Below are 22133 nucleotides of genomic sequence, written 5' to 3' on the forward strand. Positions count from 1 at the left end.
CAATATTACCGTTTATTGTTTGCAATTTTGTGAGATCACCAGAAATGCAATAAAATTGGACGTATAATTTAGGTTTGGTAAATGAACTGTTCATAAATACGAGATATTTTCAAGGTGAAAATTTGTTTTTTATACGAGTTGGCATTATTGAATGATACATACGGATAGTAAAATTTACCATTCACATCAATGTATAAATTAAGTAATTTTACTATAATTGACTAAGGTTGTACCTGTAACTCTGGCTGATCCGTGTTTATGATATTCTATAATTGAGTAAGGTTGTACCTATAACTCTGACTGATCCGTGTTTATCAACCCGATGTTGATGCCATGAATATTTGTGCTTTGAACTTATTACTTCCAGCGTACCCGAGGAAGAACGTTTCAGAAACACGAGTGAATAATATGGTATTTAAATTTGATTGATAATCAAAAGAAAGGTGACATTTACAATCTATGACAAACGAGACGATTTTAATTTTGAAATGATTTTGAAATGATCAATGTCTCCCACTTTACATTTGTGTATATATACCAACTTTATCTGCATATAGGATATACATTTCCCAGATTATTCGGTATCCAAGAGCTTGCAGCTCCTACTCAGACTTTGACAAACCGTCATCAAAATCTGAGCAGAAAGTTGATGAAGCAGGGTAATCAAAGAACATCTTTTGTAAATATGTAACCCGGAAGGTTATAAATATTCCGTATCAACTTCACAAATGATACACGATGGTCTTGATGTATAGATTCGATATTTTTTGTAATCGTGTATTTCATTTTTGCTTATGTGTTTCAATTTTTCTATAATGCCTTTTTGTGTTTCTTTGATACATATGACGTTGCTTTGTACTTAACATCCCGTCATTATGTTATTGTGCAATTATAAATTGTTGTATTCGTGTCTTTCATTTTTACTGATGTGTTTTGTCTAAACGCCTTTTTGTGCTTCTTTGTTACATATTTGTTTGTTTTAAAGTGATTAAGATTATAACACAATGTTGACTGGTGTACCTCTACTTCTGACATTTTTACCTATTATGTCTGTTTGTTTTGGTCACCCATCATTGTCAATATAATGGAATTTAATTCAACTGTCATGCAAGTGATATGTTTAGCTAGCTATTTAACCAGGTTAAGTTCACCATTTTCTACACAAAAACATGTCTGTACAAGTCAAGAATATGATAGTTGTTATCAATTCGTTTGATGTGTTTGAGCTTTTGATTGTTGTGCAATTTGATTAGGGACATTCCGTTTGGAATGTTCCTTTAATTTTACTATTTACAAATGAATACAGCAATAAATCAAAATCAAAAGAAGAGTGGGTGTACAGTAAGCTTCTGTTTCAGGAACAATCCTTTTTTATTTGACCAATTGATACGAACAACTGTTTTAATTTTAGAGCTACTGGTGAATATTGTTTTGTTCCTGCTGGATCTCGATTCTTTTGAAAGTGTATATTATATATATATAACACATCGCAAAGAGGGCGATAGAGCAGATTGTTACCCTAAGAAAACATTGTTAACCGCGGCGATGCCAAGGTAGACAATGTCTTTTCGAGGGGCGACAATCTTATCTACATATATATCAACCTTTCAGCTATATATTATTCACTTTATAATACTAGACGTTCTGCTAATAATGTCTCTTAAATTTCAAATTCAAAGTAATTAACATTGACCTCTTGTACATAACAACAATCCCTTTACTTGTTGTTAGAAGCGTGCACAAATGTTCAAGTGTTTCCGTAAAGGGTAATAGAGAATTTGCCATGGGTTAGAGTACATTTTCTCCCTCGTATTAACCAATCCCACATTCTGACATGAGGTATAATAGAGTAAATTGTATCTCTTGTATTTACAAATCAGAATCCCAAATTTTGACATGAACTATAATTAAATATATGTATAATTGTATATATACATATGTTTTACTATGCTGTTGGTTCTATCAAATACACAAAGGTTGTCGCTTTGTCAGATTTTCAGTTGTGTGTGTATGTCTGTGGTGTGTGTGTTTGGTTGCTGGATCATAACTATTGTCATTTAAACCAAACATGTCTGTATGGGTTTATCACCCAAATATGTCAATACAATAGAACTATAAACAATTGTCGTACAAGTGGGAGGTTTACCCTAGGTATAAAACAAGGGTTTTGTATTCAGAAAATGATACCAAGTCATGAATATTCTATTTGTTTCCCATTGTGCCGTTGGTTGATATTTTCCTTTGATTCTGTCATGGTTTCCTTTGATTTTGTCGTGGTTTATGGATTTTGTCATGGTTTATGGACTTCCCCATTTTTTAAATATAGCTTATTTATAGACGAAACGCTTTCTGGCATACGAATTATAAGCCTGGTATCTTTGATTACAGTTTCTTGAATTTCAAATATATTGTCTATACAAAGCTCTTGATATCTTATCAATGAAATACTTCACTTTCGTAATAAAATAAAAGCTCGTCAGGGAAGTTATCTTGTAAATTATACGGTGGTACTCTCGATTTTCATATACAAAATATTCCTTTTCAAACATATTTTCAGCGTCAGATTGAGTCAAGACCCTCCAAATGTACATTCGCCATTTAAAAGTCAGGAATATTGACAGCTGTTGACCTTCATCTTATCTTTATGAATTTCTGGTCATTTGAAGAATTTGGTCTTGATGGCAAATATAAGAAGATAATAAAAATCGATAAATCGAACGAGATTGGATTACATCCATTGAGTAAACAATGTGCAAATCGCACATTATCTAGAAATACTTGAACTTTATTGGTATTCAAATTCAGTTAAGAGTTCTTTTTATACGATTTATAATTATCCTGCTTCGTCATCTTCTGTCTTATCTATAAAGCCTTGCTCCTAGATGCCAAAAACTGTTAGATAAAAAAAAAGAATCTGTAACACACTCAATGAGTCCTGAAATGAAATGTCCCACCAAAATTATAACGCGATACGAGAGCTTACGAAATAGGAAATAGTGTTACGGAACTCCTGAAATTGGTATCCAATCTTGCCGTGTTGACATTGCACTTGTCGTGTATTCCATCAGTGTACAATAATAGTATTATAAGTGGATTGTAGATGGAATTAAGTTGCCGGAAGTCGTCTCATGTTTGTAGAATATAATGGAATGTAACGTCCTTCGAGTAATTTCGTTGTCATAAGGTTGGATTGGAAGCTGTAATCAGCAAAGGCAAATTGTTTGACTATTTTACTTATTCAATCATTATCTAATATAGATATTTGAAAACGCTTCAGTAACCAATTTCCATATTCCATAAATATACTACTCAAATGGATTATTTAAATATCTAAAAACGTTCATTATAATGTGATGTTAGACATAATCTTAATGGCATGCACTTTTCTATTATTTTTACTTTATTCTCTTTTCATTTAGAACTATAAAATCGGATTGCATTGAAAAAATGCCATAGTATTGGTTACATAGAAAAATTTGGAACTTGACACGGATATCGTGACAGTTAAATCATTGAAATTATGTCGAATCTATTTCAGTCAAGTTCCGAAGATTACGAACTTTAAGATGTCTTACCTCCATTCACAATAAGTATCTTGCTATTACTGCTGACCAAGCTCAATCTCATTTCTGTTTGTAATCTTTTTAAGGAGGTAGCTCACAATGCATTGAAATTACACATATCTGTACTAGTTTCATCGTGACATACTTGGCAATACTCCAGTCGTCGTAAAAGGGGTAAATTCAGTAAAAAAAAAACAAACTCCCATTCATTTTAATAAAAGTCTATGAATTAAATGTATACCTGTTTTACCTTTCTATATTCGGAGCTTTCATATATCATTCATCAAAGTACAAATGACGCTACTTCTTTTGGAACAATAGAAACATAGGGTCATGCATCATTTTTGGGCATTCGCATGACCTTGTTTAGAATCACTGCAGATTCACACTTAATTCCTTAATCGGCCCTTATTTATTTTCAACCCTGTTGTAAAACATATAAGTGCATTCAGTTCTTTTAAATTCTACTTTTAGTCCATCTATCAACAAATATTCATCACAAACATTATCTACCAATCAGAATAGCACAGGTCTTCAGTGTTATACAGAAAGCTCTCCCAGGGCAGTCCTGATGAGGTATACTTCTTTACTTAATGTGAAGGTAACTTGACAATTTATAAATGTGCGCAATTGATAAAAAAAAAAATACAGCTCAAATGTGCACTGTGTCAATTTGAAATGTGACAGTCCACTGTGACAATCTGATTTATTGTTTATTGTGTTCATCTGACATGTCCATCGTGTCCATCGGACATGTCAACTGTGTGTTTCTGACATGCCTTTAATATTAATTTAACATGCCAGCTGTAGTCATCTGACATCGACTGTATCGATATGACATGTTTTTCGGTTTGTTAATGATACCACTTATTGATATGACTTTTGACAGGAATAATTTGACGGGTTTGTCATGAGATCTTATTCAGTCTGTTATCGTTGGGGATTTGTTTTCACTGTCGACACAGCCCTCAGCACCACTATATATCTTATGTAGTGTATTGTTGGTATTCTGACTTTTTATTGCTTAATGTTGGAAATATTTGATAATAATATAATATTTACTAATCAATTATCATTATCTTCCTTTCTTCCGAATTATGATTTTAAACATGTATCCTTTATGGTTCTGACACAACAACTAAGAGTGCCTTATTTCGAAAGTCACTGTAAAAGTGCAGGTTTATATACGGTCAGTATATCGATCTAGTCTAGCAACAGTCCGTTCTTCCTGTTCATTCCCAAAGGATTTGTTGATGTGCAAATTACTTCTAAGAGAAAAGAAATTGATATTTAAAGCACCTTTGGAATGTGTTTATATTGTGAACGATCCCTGATGAAAAAGTTTCATTTGGTGTCAACACAGTATGAAGTATGGATTAACACAACACATTTTATACAACACTTCATACCTTTCATGCGTTCAAAATAAGCTTCCACATCTTATATTTGAGTTCTGTAAGATGGGTAAATCTGTACTAGACATCAATATACAATTACATTAACAATCAGATACTGTCAAAGTCCGATGGAAATCTGATTCAAACGATCACCATTAGAATACAATGAGACAACTATACATCAGAGACCGGCAATGATGTTAACAACTATAATAGGTCACAGGACTTTAACAATAAGTAAAACCCATACCATTCTAAGCTGTAAATGTTTTTGTCTATGAAACATTTCAAAAGAGAAAACAGATTATTATTTGGCCTGATTTATATGGGATTCGAATGACGGGTAAATGCTTATCATGTCGTCGCACCCAGTTTCATTCCTTTTTGAGTTTCGGCGATTCCATCCGTTTTTGTATGCTATGTTGACTTGTCTTCGTATTCAGTTATTTTTTTTAAATATGCAAAAAGTACAATCACAAAAATACTGAACTCTAAGGAAAATTCAAAAAGGAATGTCCCTTTTCAAATGGCGAAATCAAAAGCACAAACACATCAACTGAATGGATAACAACTGTCATATAGTGACAAAAAATGCAGTTTAAGCAAAAGACATTATTTGTTATTCAGTGATTAAATGTACTTCATAATAAATTACCCGTTTGAACAATGCGTTAACGAAAACTACATGGAAAATCATCATTTTATCCTTGGTTGTTATGAAAAGCGTTAAATGTTGCTAGGCTCTCTTCGATGTCCACGCTCTTGGTATATAAAGACGACGATGCATTGTGTGACACAGTCAATAATGATTAAATATATTTTATTATGTAATTACAAAGTCAAGAAAGATTATAAAGTTCAAATGTTCGAATATTCACAAACTGTCTTTAAAGTTGAAATGTTCGAATGTTCAATATCTCACACGGGCAACTGATCGTATAGTTTCCATCCTGATGGAGTACGTTTGGATATTAAGCGTATATGTTCCAGCCTACCCACGAGGGGGGATACCTTGGCGGAATCTCCGGTACCAATCTCTTGTACCAATCTGTCCTAATCGAATTCTCGTCTAATCGAATTGTGTCCTTGAAATCCATTGAGAGATCTTATATAGTCCAGTGGTCCTTACAAACGGTCCATAGCTGTAGGCCGGTTACTTAGTCGTCTGGTTATGGACATGTTAGTTCACAGTAGACATGGTCATTTATTGGCTTCAGGGTATATATGTCTATAATATACGAACAGATTGTTATAAGTGTCCAAAGGCTTCCTGCTGATTAATATATGGGACACAATTGTGTAACAATTGTGCAAGTTCGCTCATTTGTTATTTGGCTGTTGATGGTTAAGCATCGGAAAGTGAATAGCAGCAAATAAAGAAGTTATAATTGAGAAGATTGTAAACCTAGTTCGAGTTTAAAGCTTATGGTTTTGAAGCAGGCGGTTGAGAAGTCTTTACGATTGTTGCCGGCTGCCAGGTTGTTCTGAAACTGTAATTTCCGTCGAGAATAGTTGCAGTCCCTCGATTAGGTAGCTTGTAATAGTTTGGTGACATTGGTGCTTCGGAAACTAGGTGTTTTACGATAATTGGAAGCTACCAAGTTGTTCTAAAACTGTAATTTCTCTCGGGAATGGTCACAGTTCCTCGAACAGGTAGCATGTAATGATCTGGTGACTTAGGTGCTCCGGAGACTAGGTGTTTCAAAACTAGTCTCAGGAACTAGGTGCTTCAGAGACTAGTCGTTTCAGAACTAGGATCACAGAAACTAGGTGTCTCAGGAACCTATGGTTTTGAAGCTTTTCCTCTTATGGTTATTGAAAGGTTATAATTGTTGAGCAAATCAGTTGGACCTCGAAGTCAGTGAAAGCATTGAGGATAATTTGAGGTTTTAGTCTTTTGACTTCTTTTAATAGAAAGTTAACTGTGTAAATATTGTTGTTTCTTTTTTAAGTTTCAAAGTTTAAATGTTGGTCTCGTAGTTTTTAGTAAATTCTTCAAGTTGTAGTTAGGTTTTGAGTTTAAGATATTGATATTGGAGTACCTCAGATTCTGTGAAAACGGATACGAGAAGATAGTTTATAAGCTAAACGCGTTACAATATTCCTGATTTGGTACAGGCATGTTCTTAAATAGAAAATGATGGATTAAACCCGGTTTTTAAGATTGCTAATCCCCTCACTTATATGACAGTCGCATCAAACTAATGATGCCTTTGTTTATGCTGAAATCAATAAAAAGTGAACCAAAATGCCTGACAGCAACCAACGAGAACCACTAAATTGCAGGCTTTTGACTTTGACAGACACATAAAGAATGTAGCGAGATTTAGCATAATTGTGAGCACTCAGCAGATACGTTATCATGGTTATAGTTTAAAGGGTTTGGTTAGTTAGTTTAAACATATTTATTTATAGTGGATTGGGAAACAAGTTTTGCAACTTATATTAATCCCTTTCCACTTTGCGGGAGCGAGTTCTGCCTTGTAGCGGCATTAGCCTACTCTTTTTCGAAATCTACAAGGATGTCTTTAACGTGCAAGAGATATGGCTCTCTCTTAACACGGGTCAGCCATTTATCGTCCCCTTCCGACGGACTATCATCGTTTCCTCAAGACCATACTCGCAAATGGTGTCAAGGGAGAGCCGAAAATTGAGTTCCTAAAATTTTCATCCCGAACGGGAATCGAACCAGGAACCTTTGTGTTAGTAGTCCGATGCACTAATCACTACACCACGGCTCTCTTTGGTTGAGTCAGGTTCACGGCGCTCCTACCGGTACATCTGAAAAAATACAAATATACGCTGATTTTATGACACTGCTCGAGTAAGGTATAAGGCATTGTAAATGATACATGTATATCATTATAGGTAACACTAGGTAAATACAGCGGATTCACAAACCAAATAAAATGAGGGGTAGCACAGATTTAGTGCAATTTTTAAAATATTAGAACGTCCAGGCATATAAATGTTGAAAATATACCGCACATCCATATATTTTTGATCTTCGCTAGAAATTTTCTATTGCAGGGTATAATTATGTACGATACTTCTCAGTAAAAGGGACACAGTTGAAGACTTTAAAGGAGTTCCTGTGAGAGATTGCATTTTCAACATTTGCAAAAGTGCAACCTATAAATGGTCAGGATAGTCCTGAAAGGTTACAATGTCCTTTAACGTAATAAAAACAACAAATATGGCTTAAACTCAATACTGTTATTATAATTAAATTGATAAAACAAAATATTTTTCAATATTTGTTAAAGATTCAAATATATTACATTAAATTATTTCGTGCTGCCTTTTTTGAAGCCTAAAAAATACTACGATCATAAGCAACATTTTTGCGACTAACCAAAAACGGTGCAATATTAATTCAAATATGGGAAAAACTTATCCTGATTCGATATAAGTAGTGAAATCGAGTGGACCTAAGAACAAAACAAGTTTAGGTACTAAAATTGCAGCACGAATATCGCATTTAACACAGATTTGTGGCTATTTACTTTTGTTTTCGTATTAATTTCATTTATATCTTTTATCATATTTGATAACTTATTTATTAGTATTATCTTTAACTTTTATTTTGCGTTCCATATAAGAGTCATCGTCCCTCTCTTTACATATAGATACTAAAATACAAAAAAATCTATATCATAGAAATCTCTACATATTTTTTCAATTATTATAAATACATGTGTTAGGATGGTCCTAGGACCATCGTAGCTAGGACTATCTTAAGACAGCTTTGTTTGTCATCCTAAGACATGTCTCAGGCACGTCCCAAGACCATCCTCAATAATGTCCTAAGACATCTAAGACATATCTTAGGACATATCCTAGGATACTTTCATTGACACGGCCCCAGGCCTCAGTATAATGATACTCACCTAGTCGTTTTATTCTTTTTTCAGACAATTTACATATTGACCGAAAATTGATCATTGATATCAAATATTACACGAAAAGGAGAAAATAAACGTTTAACGAATATCAAAACTGTATCTTTCATTTAAGAATTGAATGCTTCTTTATGTAACTTTATTGGGGTGTACAAGCGTTGACCGAAGTACATTTTGTATGAAGCACGGAAGGGCTTCATTCTAAAAATGTGCGCACGGTCAATGCTTTTACAACCCTATGAAGTTACAAAAAGAAGCATTCAATACTTATAATTACATTTTTTAGCTAGGATCATGAAAACACGATTTACATCTAGTTTTTATTTAATTTACCTGTGCACTTTATTATGGGACCTCGTGTCATCATGAATGATAAGTTTTATTGTGTGATACAACTGCTTAAGGAAAATCACGCGATGTGCAGTTAGCCAATCAGAATAACGTATTATAATGAAACATACATCTAATGTAATTATAACAACATACGATTAGAATCCTTCAAGTCTTACATTATTCATGCCACTAATTCTTAACCACTGAGTGTATCACCGGAAGCGCATATTTCTTTTTTTTTTGTTCAGTATGTTTGTTTATTAACCGAATTTTCTCCTATTTATTATAAATGTATTTTTCCTCAAGCTTTCCAAAACGTAATGTCAATATCTTTAAGGAAAAACATATACTTTTCATTTTGAAATGTACTGCTGTCTTTGACACAATCTCTAGATTTAATTGAATTTGAGAAAATTGAAATCACAGAATTGGGAAATGTCAGGAAAGACAAATATACATAGTTGTTGACTGTGTTATCAATCAAACCTAGTGCCCGATCGTTTAATAAAATGCAATGTTTTCAAACTCTTTTAACCGAATTAAAACTTTGCCTTTTTCTTTAAAGTGCAGAGCAATCGAATATATCCAAATATAAATATCAATAATGCATTTTTAAATGTTTCGTGACAGGTTTTGTCTTTGGCAATAACAAAGGTAAAGTTGACAAAATACTACACAGATAACTAAAGACTTGGTCTAAACAAAAACCTATTAAAAATAGGAAATGGGGTTCCTTAGGGAGATAAGTAGTTCAATGTCTTTAATTATAAATAAATAATTAATATAAAACGAATATACGAACGAACAAAAGAAAAAATGTCAGTTCAAAAAAAAAACATAAGTATATTGAATATTTCCAGATAGTTTAATATTTTGTTTATACTTGGTTAGTTTGATATATATGCAATTAACAAATCAACAAAGTAAATCAGCCTGAAACCAAAGAGCATTTCAAATTTTGCAAGGTTGTCAACATTCATTTGTTCCTGTATATTCGTGTTTGGCTTGCATATAGCAGGGGCGGATGCAGGAATTTTCGAAAGGGGGGTGCTAACCCGGGGCACCCAGGGCAAAGGGGGGGGGGGGGTGCAAAACATATGTCCCGATACAAATGCATTGATCGGCAAAAATAAAGGGGGGTGCGCACCCCCGGAACCCAACCCCCCCCCCCCCCCCCCCCCCCCTGGATCCGCCACTGTATAGTTATTGTCAGAGTTATTGTGCGACTACATCAAGAAATTATGATATTAAAAGACTTATTCAACTGTAGGTACATTGCTTATAATGCTGAGTTCGGACATACATGCAACTTCCTTGGGAATCGATCTCCATTCGACTCTTATTATTTTTTTCTTTCTAGAATTTCCAAAACACGAGTGTTTTGTAAGAACAATAATAATAGTTACAATGATAAAATTATAATAATGGTTTACACTAGTAACCCGAATTTAGCTTGAACGGACAAAAACGTGTTAACGATATTTAAATGAGATTAATCGTCATTTGATAAAGCTTGACAAAAATTAAAAATTATTTTTAATTCATTTCAATTCATTTCAATTCATTTTAACGTCAGTCAAATAGATTTCTTTGCAGTCAATCAATTGAAATCAAGTTGATGGTAATGTACGTCAAACTAATAGGCCACGCCCCCGTTAAACTATTTCAAACTGGCATCAATTCGTTTTAAACATTGTTGAGACCCGAGCTTTGTACAGGTAAATCACTCAAGCAAAACAACCTTGATTTATGTATCGTTTATTTTTTTTCAAATTTTATCGAATTTAGTTAAATGCGTGTAAAGTCGCACGCTTCACAATTTTTAACAAATGAATGAACAATACACGTGACATTTAAAAAAATTAAATATTGATGCACGGTTTTAAAAATGTGAATCTGTTGAAGAAAAAAAAATTAGTAAGATGTATAACATAATTTGAATTTGCCAAAATGCAGTAGATCTTTATCTCACATATTCGTTTCAAAAATTGCTAAGTGCTATGAAAACTCGTAAAAAATAAGTAACGTGTGATCCCTTGCAATTACTTACGAAACTTTAGGTATTCCTGTATATTTACCGTTTCTGTTTTTCTGTTTTACTATATTGTACTCGTAAATTAAATATGTCACGGAAATAAAAGTAACTTCACAGAAATTATTCATTGCGTATATAATTTAAATCTGATATTTTCGGTAAACAACAAATATTCACGAGCTGTATATTAATATATGAAATAACTTGTAATGAAAAACAATGTTTTGTTAAATAATAAAATTGATGAAGATAATGTTGACATTTGTTGAATTTAAGCAGAGACATATAATATTCAAAAATAAGTTTTGGAGGTCAAACTGTGTTGTGCAAGAATCTATAAAGTATTTTGGGATGCTATGAATAACAAAGAAGCTAAATTTATTCAAGTATGGACATCACAATCTGTCGAGAAATCATAGATTATGTCGTATCTGTGGCTGGCTGAAATTGGTGACGAGTATCATTATATTTTGTCTTGTAAATCTTTCTTTAATGAAAGACAAAAATATATACCGAAATTTTGTTGGAAAAATCCAAACACCTTGAAATTATGTAATCTGTTTTCCTCAAATAATATTACTGTTTTAGAAAAATTATGTCGATATATTAAAGCTGTTAATGTGAAAGTCTCTCCTCCTGCCGTGGTTAATGTATATCATTTTCCTCATACATGCACTGTATATTATATTGTTGTATATACTTATTGTCTCTATAACTATGTCATTAGTTGATAAGAATAAAATTCATTCATTCATTCAATATGGCAATTATGTTATAATTATGTCATAATAAAATTATCACAATTTGAAAGATTAATCCTTCTTTTTTCTTTTGGTACCTCATTTATAAAATTTAAAGAAAGATGAGTGGAATTACATCAGTTTAAAGATGTCTGATTGGGGATGAAAAATCTTTGTATTGTGCTACCTTAATAAACAGTTCAGTCTTGCTCAAAATTGTAAATGAAGTAACAGATCAATGAACTTTTAAAACAGTGTTAAATTGTAATACCGGTCGCTGGAGCAAAACAGGCGTAAATTGTGGAAGAGCTTATACAGCAGTCAATCTGTCATAGAGAAATATCAAACAATGTTTATAGTTAGAAACGATTGATAAAATCTAATGATCGGTTTATATTTCGGTTGCTATTAAAACCAGTGTTACTTCTCATTTAAAACAAAACAGTGAGACGCTTACTTGCTATTTCAAATTGACCAAAAAGCTATAAAATAACGTAGCGAAATGACCGTACTTATAGATTAGACTTTAATGTTTTTGTCCGTTTTGAATTGTTGTATACTAGTCATTTTAGGGACCGTTATAATTATAGCTTGCTGTTCGGTGTGGGCCAAAACTCTGTGTTGAAGCCGTACTATTGAATTATAATGGAATGTTCTATACTATGTGACTTGATGGCGAGTTGTTTCATTGATACACATACCACATCTTCTTATTAATATTAACCGGCAGCAGTTTATAACATTTTCATTTCGATAAAAAAAAAAATGCAAATTCGGTAAATCAAACAGATTTGTACCATATTGTTACATTCAAAAGTTTTTAATTTTGATTGATAGCATACTTTATTTTTTATTGCATTGCTCCAATGGTACGGTTGTTTTATCCGATCTATCTAACTTGAAAGGGAAAATGTTATTTAAAAAAAAACATGGTCTGTCATTTTTAAACTGTTTTATTGGAATTAGTTAAAAAGTCAAAGTTCAAATCATAAATAAGTGTTCATAATTCTTTTATGTGATTTTAAAAAAAATCGAACTTTCCCTCATCTGTTCACCAGCATGGCTAAAGGTATTACCCCAAAATGTATTGTGAGGTGACACGACCAGGTATTCAAACGATTTCCTGTCGGACTTGCAAGTTCATGCATCGTTTCCTTTATAAGGGTATTGAGGACTGTACACGGCCGATAGCTTGTAACTTTTCATTTTGAACTATCAGGTGTATAATATACATCTCTGTCTTGCGTGTCCGAAAGTGATATACTAGTCATTACTAAACTCATACGTTTGTTTATTAATAACATTTTGTGTGTAAAGAATATTATTTGTAAAAATCTAAATAATACCAAATAAAAAAAAAGATTTGATAAAATAAAAATCTATTTACATATTTCTTACCAAGAGTAAATTTGGAAAAATGTAAGTATATACTTTAAATAAAAATGACACCTTACATCCACGTATTCCAACATCAATCAGAATTCCGATAGCAAACAATCTTATTCGGAAGACTCCGTATACATACTGCATGTACTATACGAACTTTATTGTAATTATATTACAAAATAATGATCACATGATTCAAGTATTACTAGACTGCTTTACATCAATCCGACATTAATTTAACGTTATCGTTGTCAATACTTGAATAGTGAAGGACAGATTGGAACATACCAAAAATATTAAATTAAAAAAAATGCACGGCACTTGTCGACTATTCGTTTATACGCCAGGTAACAAGAAGCCCTCTTAGCACTTAAGATCATCATAAGACTGTCTTAGTGAGTGAGAGTGTAACAAGAAGCAATCTTATATCAATCTTAGAATGATTGACAGCCCTTATAAGACTTTCGAAATTCTTACGGATCTAAGGGAATTCTTTGCATACCCTTATCATAAACTTTTCAAATCGGGTAACTCAAAAACATTTTTTTTTTGTCCTTTAGTAAGAACCCTTTGCATAAACTCAAGAATTTACGAGCGTAACACGATTTTTACCTAACTCGTTTAAATGTAAGTGTGGTTTTACCCGCCCCAAACTACTCTTAGAATGAAAATGGCGCTTGTTTTACATGTATATGAAGACAACCAGACGAAGAAATCCTGATCGCTTTTTAAGACGTTTATTCCGCGACCGCTGATATCCTGTTGAATTTGTGACGGATGGAAAACTTATTGCAAGAACTATCGGTTAGACAGAGCGAGCATAAATGATTTATGGCTTTATCCTCTCCCCCTTTCTTCCAGCCTAAACACCAAACACTGGACACTTTTAATTTGCAAAACACTCATTTGCAAATCCGCCGCCGCCTCAAACAAGAGCTACAATATCATGTATATAACCAAAATGTGCGGAATTACATGGGATTCAATAATTTCATTGGTTTTATACTGTTACTTTCATATTTATTTTGCAATTTGAATTATAAAAACATGGGATTTTCAATATCCCATGGGACAGGGCAAAATCCCATGGGATTTACCATTATCCCATGGGATTTTGGTTAAATCCCATGGGATTTTTTTTTGTCCCATGGGATTATTGTAGTCCCATGGGATATTTGTTGTCCCATGGGACAAAAAAAATCCCATGGGACTATAATTATCCCATGGGATTTTTAATATCCCATGGGACAAAATAAAATCCTATGGGATTAAAATTATAAATATATATATATAAATATAAAGTTATGTGTATGTTACAATGAATGCTGTTTGGTAGTAAAATGTTTTAAATGTATACAGTTTTTTTATATTTTTTTATATATACATATATATAATTTTTTTTAAATTTTGTCACAAACATGTTTTTTATTTGTTTATATGACAATAAATATTATTCTTATTTTGGAATGTATAATAATAATATTTTACAGTCAAAGAATAAAGTCCTTTCACTGAAACAAAATGATGAAATTTCTAAATAAATGAAAAAATATTGTTTTGAAATCTTTGTCTTGTTTATTCTATTATGAAAAATAGAACTGAAAAAATATTTCATATTCTGACTGAATAGTTCACTCTTTTCATGAGGTAAGATTTTCTTTGTTATATGTTCATTGCAATACTTGTATAGGCAAACAATTTGAATTATATATAACTTTGTGGTGTACATAATAGTATGCTTATAATTGCAAATTTATAATATAAACACTTTTTGTTAAAGTTTTTGCTTTCTTTATTCACAGCTTGCTATGTACAATTATTCAGTCCACTATATAAGAGTGAAGTCAATAAATAATTTCATTCACTAGAATATTCCTGCAATTCTTGGACAAAACATTTTTTCAATCTGTTCTTCAAAGATCTTCCTCTGTACATCTTTATTGAATGGAGAGATTCAAATGAGAAGACAAAGCAAGTTTATTTGGACAACAACATTCTAATATCTTGTTCATTCGTTCCATCTTTCAATTGATAATTACATTGTTGTATTTATATGATCAAGTTCTTGTGCATCAATGATAGTGATGATATGACTCCTTTTTGTTTATAGTCATCATGTTGAAATTTCCTCTTTCAAATAAATGTAGGAAAAAACATGTTCCATTTCAAATTAATAAAAAAGTCGCACTATGGAGAAAAATATCAGCTTTAAGTTTTCCGTTCAGTATTGATCTGTGAATGATGACCATGAAAATCCAGATTTCTGACCTACAAATACACAAACTCAAAAATTATCAGTGAAGAGATCAATAAAATGGCTATTTTATCATGTTTATGATTAATATGATAAACTTTCATTTAAATATTCAAGTACTAAATTACAGAAATCGCTTAAATTTTATAATAGTTTAGTTAAAGTACAGCTTATTTAAAATTATAATAAAAAATATAGGCCACCGATGAGTTAAATAAGATATTACATTTTTAATGCCAAAAAATGGCTTTTTTTGCACCAAAGGGAGATAATTTGGAGCTTTTTCAATGATATATGCATTTTAAAAGTCATCTGGGGCCAAACCGAATTGATTGTTTTGAATGATTTGGTGTACCATATGATAAAGATATAAATAAATTGAGTTATGAAAAAAAAATATTAAAACATTTTTCTGAAATTGTTATACCCTAGAGCCTCCTTAAATGTCATTTGATCTCTATTGGAGAAATGTCTCATTGGAAATCAGACTGCTAAGTGTTTCTTATTTTTATATCAACCCAGCCATATTATACCTGTCTAATATCAGGTGCTTGTACATAGTTCAGTGGTTGATGTTGGTTCATACCCGTCATTTTTATTTTTCATAATTTTTTGTTTTTATAAATTAGTCTGGTATATTTGACGTTTGAATTGATGCTCTGTTTCAAATTTGGTTAGTGTTGACTTTTATAGATTACTATAACATGTATAGGGTATGGGTTTTCTCATTACTTACAGGTCATCAATGGCCTCTAATAAGTAATTACAATGCTTACATCCACTAAATTGAACTCTGATGGATAGTTTTCTCTTTCATCATACCACATCTTATTTTAATAAATATTTAATTATTATTCAAGGACAAAATTTTTTATAACAGTGGACTTACCATTTAGGCTTTGTTGACCTCTGTAAATCTTATTTTGTTGATAATTTCTTCTGTTTATAGTTTCCCCTTTATCTTTCATGTTCTTGCCCTACACATAAAAGGGTAAACATCATTTAATGACAAAAATAACTACTACATGTATTACATATTAGTAGGCAACTGAAAATTTTGTCTTATTTGTATATAACATCAACTTACTCATCATTCTTGCTGTTCAATATCATGAATATTATCATTATTCTATGAATATGAGGTCACAGTAAAATTAACCTTGGCAGGCAGACATCTTTTTTTATATGATACCTTGTAGTCATTCCATACAACAAGTAGACCTATGCTTAAAAAATCTAAGGCCAAAATTAAAAATATGTTTGTTTCCCCTCCCCCCACACGGGTCAAAAATAAGCGCCCGGGTCAAAAAATTATTTTCCACAAAAAAATCGAAATTATTTTTTTCCTGAAAATAATTTGTTTCCATTTTTGGAAAGTGCTTGAAAGCAGAAGGATTGATAATCTAAATAAATACACTCAAATTGAGCACAAACAACTGATAAGTGGCCTGGACTGGACAAGTCAAACCATTCATGTGACCATGCTATGACAATCACATCCAGTTAAAAAAAACTAGAGGCTCTCAAGAGCCTGTGTCGCTCACCTGTTAATGTGTTTACTGATGTCGGCCATCTTCGTTGGTAGGCGGCGTCATTAGACACTTTTTTTTAAATAGATACCCTAGTATTGTGATTGTGGCCAAGTTTGGTTAAATTTGGCCAAGTAGTTTTAGAAATGATTTTTATACAAGTTACAAAAATGACGAAAAGTTGTTCAATATTGACTATAAAGGGCAATAACTCCTTAAGGGGTCCTCTAACAATTTTGATCATGCTGACTTATTTGTAGATCTTACTTTGCTGAACATTATTGCTGTCTACAGTTTATCTCTATCTATAATAGTATTCAAGATAATAACCAAAAACTGCAAAATTACCTTAAAATCACCAATTTTAGGGCAGCAACCCAACAACAGGTTGTCCAATTCAACTGAAAATTTGTGAGGGGATATATCTTATTCTGATGGACATTTAAATCTTGAAAGATTTGCCCTAAATGTCTTAGTTTCAAAGATATAAAGCAAAACCTGCATTTTACCACTATGTTCTAATTTTAGCCATGTCGGCCATTTTGTTTGGTAGGCTGAGTCATCGGACACATTTTTTAAACTACAAACCACAATGATAATTGTGGCCAAGTTTGGTTAAATTTGGCAAAGTAGTTTCAGAGGAAAAGATGTTTTAAAAAGTTACAAAAAATTATGAAAAGTTGTTAAAAATTGACTATAAAGGGCAATAACTCCTTAAGGGGTCGACTGACAATTTTGATCATGTTGACTTATTTGTAGGTCTTACTTTGCTGAACATTATTGCTTTTACAGTTTATCTCTATCTATAATAGTATTCAAGATAATAACCAAAAACTGCAAAATTTCCTTAAAATAACCATTTCACAGGCAGCAACCCATCAACAGGTTGTCCGATTCGTCTGAAAATTTCAGGGCAGATAGATCTTGACCTGATCAACAATTTTACCCCATGTCAGATTTGCTCTAAATGCTTTGGTTTTTGAGTTATAAGCCAAAAACTGCATTTTACCCCTATGTTCTATTTTTAGCCATGGCGGCCATCTTGGTTGGTTTGACAGGTCACGCCACACATTTTTTAAACTAGATACCCCAAGGATGATTGTGGCCAAGTTTGGTAGAATTTGGCCAAGTAGTTTCAGAGGAGAAGATTTTTGTAAAAGTTTACAGACGACGGACGCAGGACGACAGACAACGAACGCCAAGTGATGAGAAAAGCTCACTTGACCTTTCAGGTCAGGTGAGCTAAAAAAAACCTGCCTTCCTAGTCTGTTTACAAAGGGTAGACCTGGGGAGGGGAAACAGACATTCTTTTAAATGTGGCCTGATAAAATGACAAAACCAAGAAAACTTCTCATTGACCAAAGAACAATAAAATGCGGTCATGGTTTATATATGAATCTGCCATTCAGACATGCCCACCTTACAATTGTTTCATATCTACCAAATATAATCTACCTGTAACTTTAAACATATGATAAACTGACAAAACAATGCAGTGTTTCATTGACCAATGAACCATGCATGAAAATGAGGTCAAGTTCATATAAAATATGACAGACAGCTAAGTGCATCTTACAATTATTTCATTCACTAAATAAAGGGACCTTATTGCTTACAGTATCCGGAAAATTGACCAAACCACAAAAACTAAATATTTTCAAAGTTCCTTATACCCTGCCAATTTGTTATGGTGGTGCCTGTTCCAAGTCAGGATCCGATAATTCAGTGATTGTCGTTTGTTTATGTGTAACATATCTGTTTTTCAATTTTTTTATACATAAATTAGGTTGTTAGTTTTCAACTTTCAACTTGGCTATCATGTGTAAAATCATACAAGTGTTGGGAAAACAGGAAGTTGTCGAGTGATGAATCTGAAAATGCATCACACAGTATAGCGGACTTATTTAACCCTGAAACCAAATTTCAGAAATCCTTCTATTGTAGTTCCTAAGGAAAATGGGACGAAAAATATTCATCGGACGGACTGACTGACGCAAGGATGGATGGACAGACAGGGGTAAAACAGTATACCCCCCCCCCCCTTTTTTTTAAAGTGGGGGCATAATTTTAATACGGGGCTATAAAAACCCATGCAAGATGTCAAAACAAAAAGAAGTAACCTAATTCTTACTTGTTAGGGGCTATTTATTTATTGTCGGTTATACATATAACAATACAACATATTAAAGCTTTTATCCGACATACATATATGGGCAGGAATTCGCTAATGCTACATTAGTGTGACATTGTAAGAAAAAAATAAAAATCATTATAAGCTTCTAAATTTTTTACAAATTATTGCTACAAATGGTGTCCTTCTATTTGTAACCAAAAAAATCATTTTTAAACTTGCGTCAGTTTGGAACCAAAGCAAATAATGAATTTGGAGCATGTAACATGGACACTTTTTCCAAATTGAGATTAATGATTCCTTAACTTATTCAACATTCAATATCATATATATTGATCACAAAACATTGTCCATCATCAAAACTCTAAAATGTATATTTTCATTTCTTTCAGAAATTTTGTGAAAGCAAGTTTCCTCCACTTTTCTGTCAATGTTACATGCAATGTTTAAGAGATAAATACAGTAAGAATCATTTTCTTTCTGAACATGTAAAGGCTCTTTTTCATTGTGTTACCCTCACATTAAAAAATTGTATTAATATTTTTGCAATTATCTCATTTCTGTCATAAAATAGTGACTTAAATGTTGCATGTAACGTGGACACAAAAAATATGAATAATGAACCATGCCAGAATTGACCTTAAAAGATATAAAAAGCCTCCAAACAACCATCTGAATGTAAATTATACAATTATACTGCCACATTTCTCATATATGATATTATTTAAATAGTGGTTAATACCAAAACCATTCACCTAAATTTCAGACAGCAGACATATTTTTTAACTATACCAGTAGTTATGCTTGTTCATGGTGGTACACTATGGAAGGCTAAATTAAACGATATTCAAATGTCAAAATAACCAGAAAAATAAAATGAAGACCAAAGATAGATCAATTGATGAAGGAGTCATCCAAAATTTCCACAACATGAAACATTTTTATATCAGTAAGTAAGCAACCCGTTTTGTTATGCACAGGGATGAGATTGATAAGAAGACAACCACACAACCATCAGCATCCACGAAGTTTCTCACTCAATAACTAATACTGACAAAGTAAGGGTACAAAATGATTACATGTATCCCTCATTCATGTGACACAGTTACACTTAAAACTAATAGAATGAAAAACCAAGACAAAATATGGACAAATCTACGAGAGGTTGATACAGCTACATTTATTGAGAATCTTATTTTCAATCGTTTACATAACTTCTATAAAGAACAATTTGGGTTTCATCTTTGAGGTTGTTGTCTGATAGACATATTACCCTATATCTTGTTTTATTTCTGCTGGTTAATCTTACATTTATGATAACTTTTTAAGGTTTAAACAATAAATTTTATTTCAAACATTAAAATATTCAAAACAAGTTTCTTGTTTTTTTTGTTTTCTGTCTACAACATCTTCAACTATCTATCTGAAAAATAATCAAAATAAAGAACCAAAATCCATGCATAGATTATAAAATTTACAATAATATAGAAACTCTCAAATATCTTGTTTCGATTTTTCAATGCCATTTCATCTTGAAAACTTGTTACCTAAACTACAGGAAGCCACAATTTAAAGGGTCCCATAATGACCAGTGTAAAACAATTCAGAAGAGAAAACCAACACCCATTAGACCATAGTCCTGTTTTCAACTTTATTTGGCCTTCTTTTACTTTTTTGTTTCATTAGCGTCACTGAATAGTCTTTTGTAAACGAAAAGCGTTTCTGGCCTACAAAAGTTCAATTCTGGGTATCCATGATGTCGAGTTTATTATTATTATTTTGAAATCAGAAGGAGCCTGAACCTCTTATAATGCAAAAGATATTCTGGAATGTCAATTATTGGCATAACAATTAAAAAAAAATGTTACAAATTGAATTCCTCATGATTTCTATAATGAGCAATCGGCATCAGTAAATACACATGATACATGTGTTGACTGGTGAATGAAAAGGGATAAATAAACAAGATTTTGAAATAACTATCTTCTACACTGCTGTAGAATGGTCAAATTGGAGATCACTAGTACAATTTGTGTATGTCTGCATACACAGTCACCATCATCTGTTTTTCTGACACAGAACTACTATCTGACTGGCTGAAAGGACCGTCACCACCTGACTCACTAATAGGGACCTTATCAGACTGGCTAACACAGACATCATAATCTGCCAGGCTGATAGGGTTATCACCATCTGACAGGCTGAAAGGGGTATCACCATCTGACTGGTTGACAGGGACATCACCATCTGACTTGCTGACAGGAACATCACCATATGACTGACTGACAGGAACATCACCAACTGACAGACTAATATGAGCATCACCATCTGCCAGGCTGACTAGGACATCACAATCTGTTGGCTGACAGGGACATTACCCTCTGACTGGCTTACAAGAACATCACAGACTGACTGACTGACAGGAACATCACCAACTCACTGATTGACTGATATGTACATCACCATCTTCCAGGCTGACAGGGACATCAACATCTGTCTGGCTGCCAGGGACATCACCATCTGACTGGTTGACCTGGACAGTATCTTTTTGCAGCATCTTCCTGAGAGTTTTCTTCATCACATTTATTGCTGATCATCTTTTTCTTTCTTAGGTTTATATTGCCTGTAGATTTTTTTTTTATTAAAAATTGCATGTAAATTTTCAAGACCGACACCAATTTTGTTGTCAATGAAGAAAATACACTTCTAAAAAGAATATCTATATTTAGAAATAAAGATGAAGTTTGATGGTGGTAAAACAAGTTAAATTATCAATAATCTCTTTATAAAGCAAAGGAGTAAGTAAATGTTATCAGTTCTGTTCATGCGTGTAACATTGACAGAAAAGTAAAAGGTTGTATGT

The 22133-nt window shown here is 32.5% G+C and overlaps 1 protein-coding gene across 1 annotated transcript; it reads right to left on the reverse strand.

Moving 5' to 3' along the window:
- Window positions 1-21290: 21290 nt before the first annotated feature.
- Window positions 21291-21848, reverse strand: LOC139505436 (uncharacterized). The gene is made up of 2 exons (XM_071295016.1): window positions 21711-21848; window positions 21291-21632 (listed from the first exon to the last, which is right to left on the reverse strand). The coding sequence occupies exons 1-2, from the start codon at window positions 21846-21848 to the stop codon at window positions 21291-21293; spliced, it is 480 nt and encodes a 159-aa protein (XP_071151117.1).
- Window positions 21849-22133: the final 285 nt, after the last annotated feature.

Source organism: Mytilus edulis, unplaced genomic scaffold, assembly GCF_963676685.1.
Source record: "Mytilus edulis unplaced genomic scaffold, xbMytEdul2.2 SCAFFOLD_1569, whole genome shotgun sequence".
Lineage (NCBI taxonomy): Eukaryota > Metazoa > Mollusca > Bivalvia > Mytilida > Mytilidae > Mytilus > Mytilus edulis.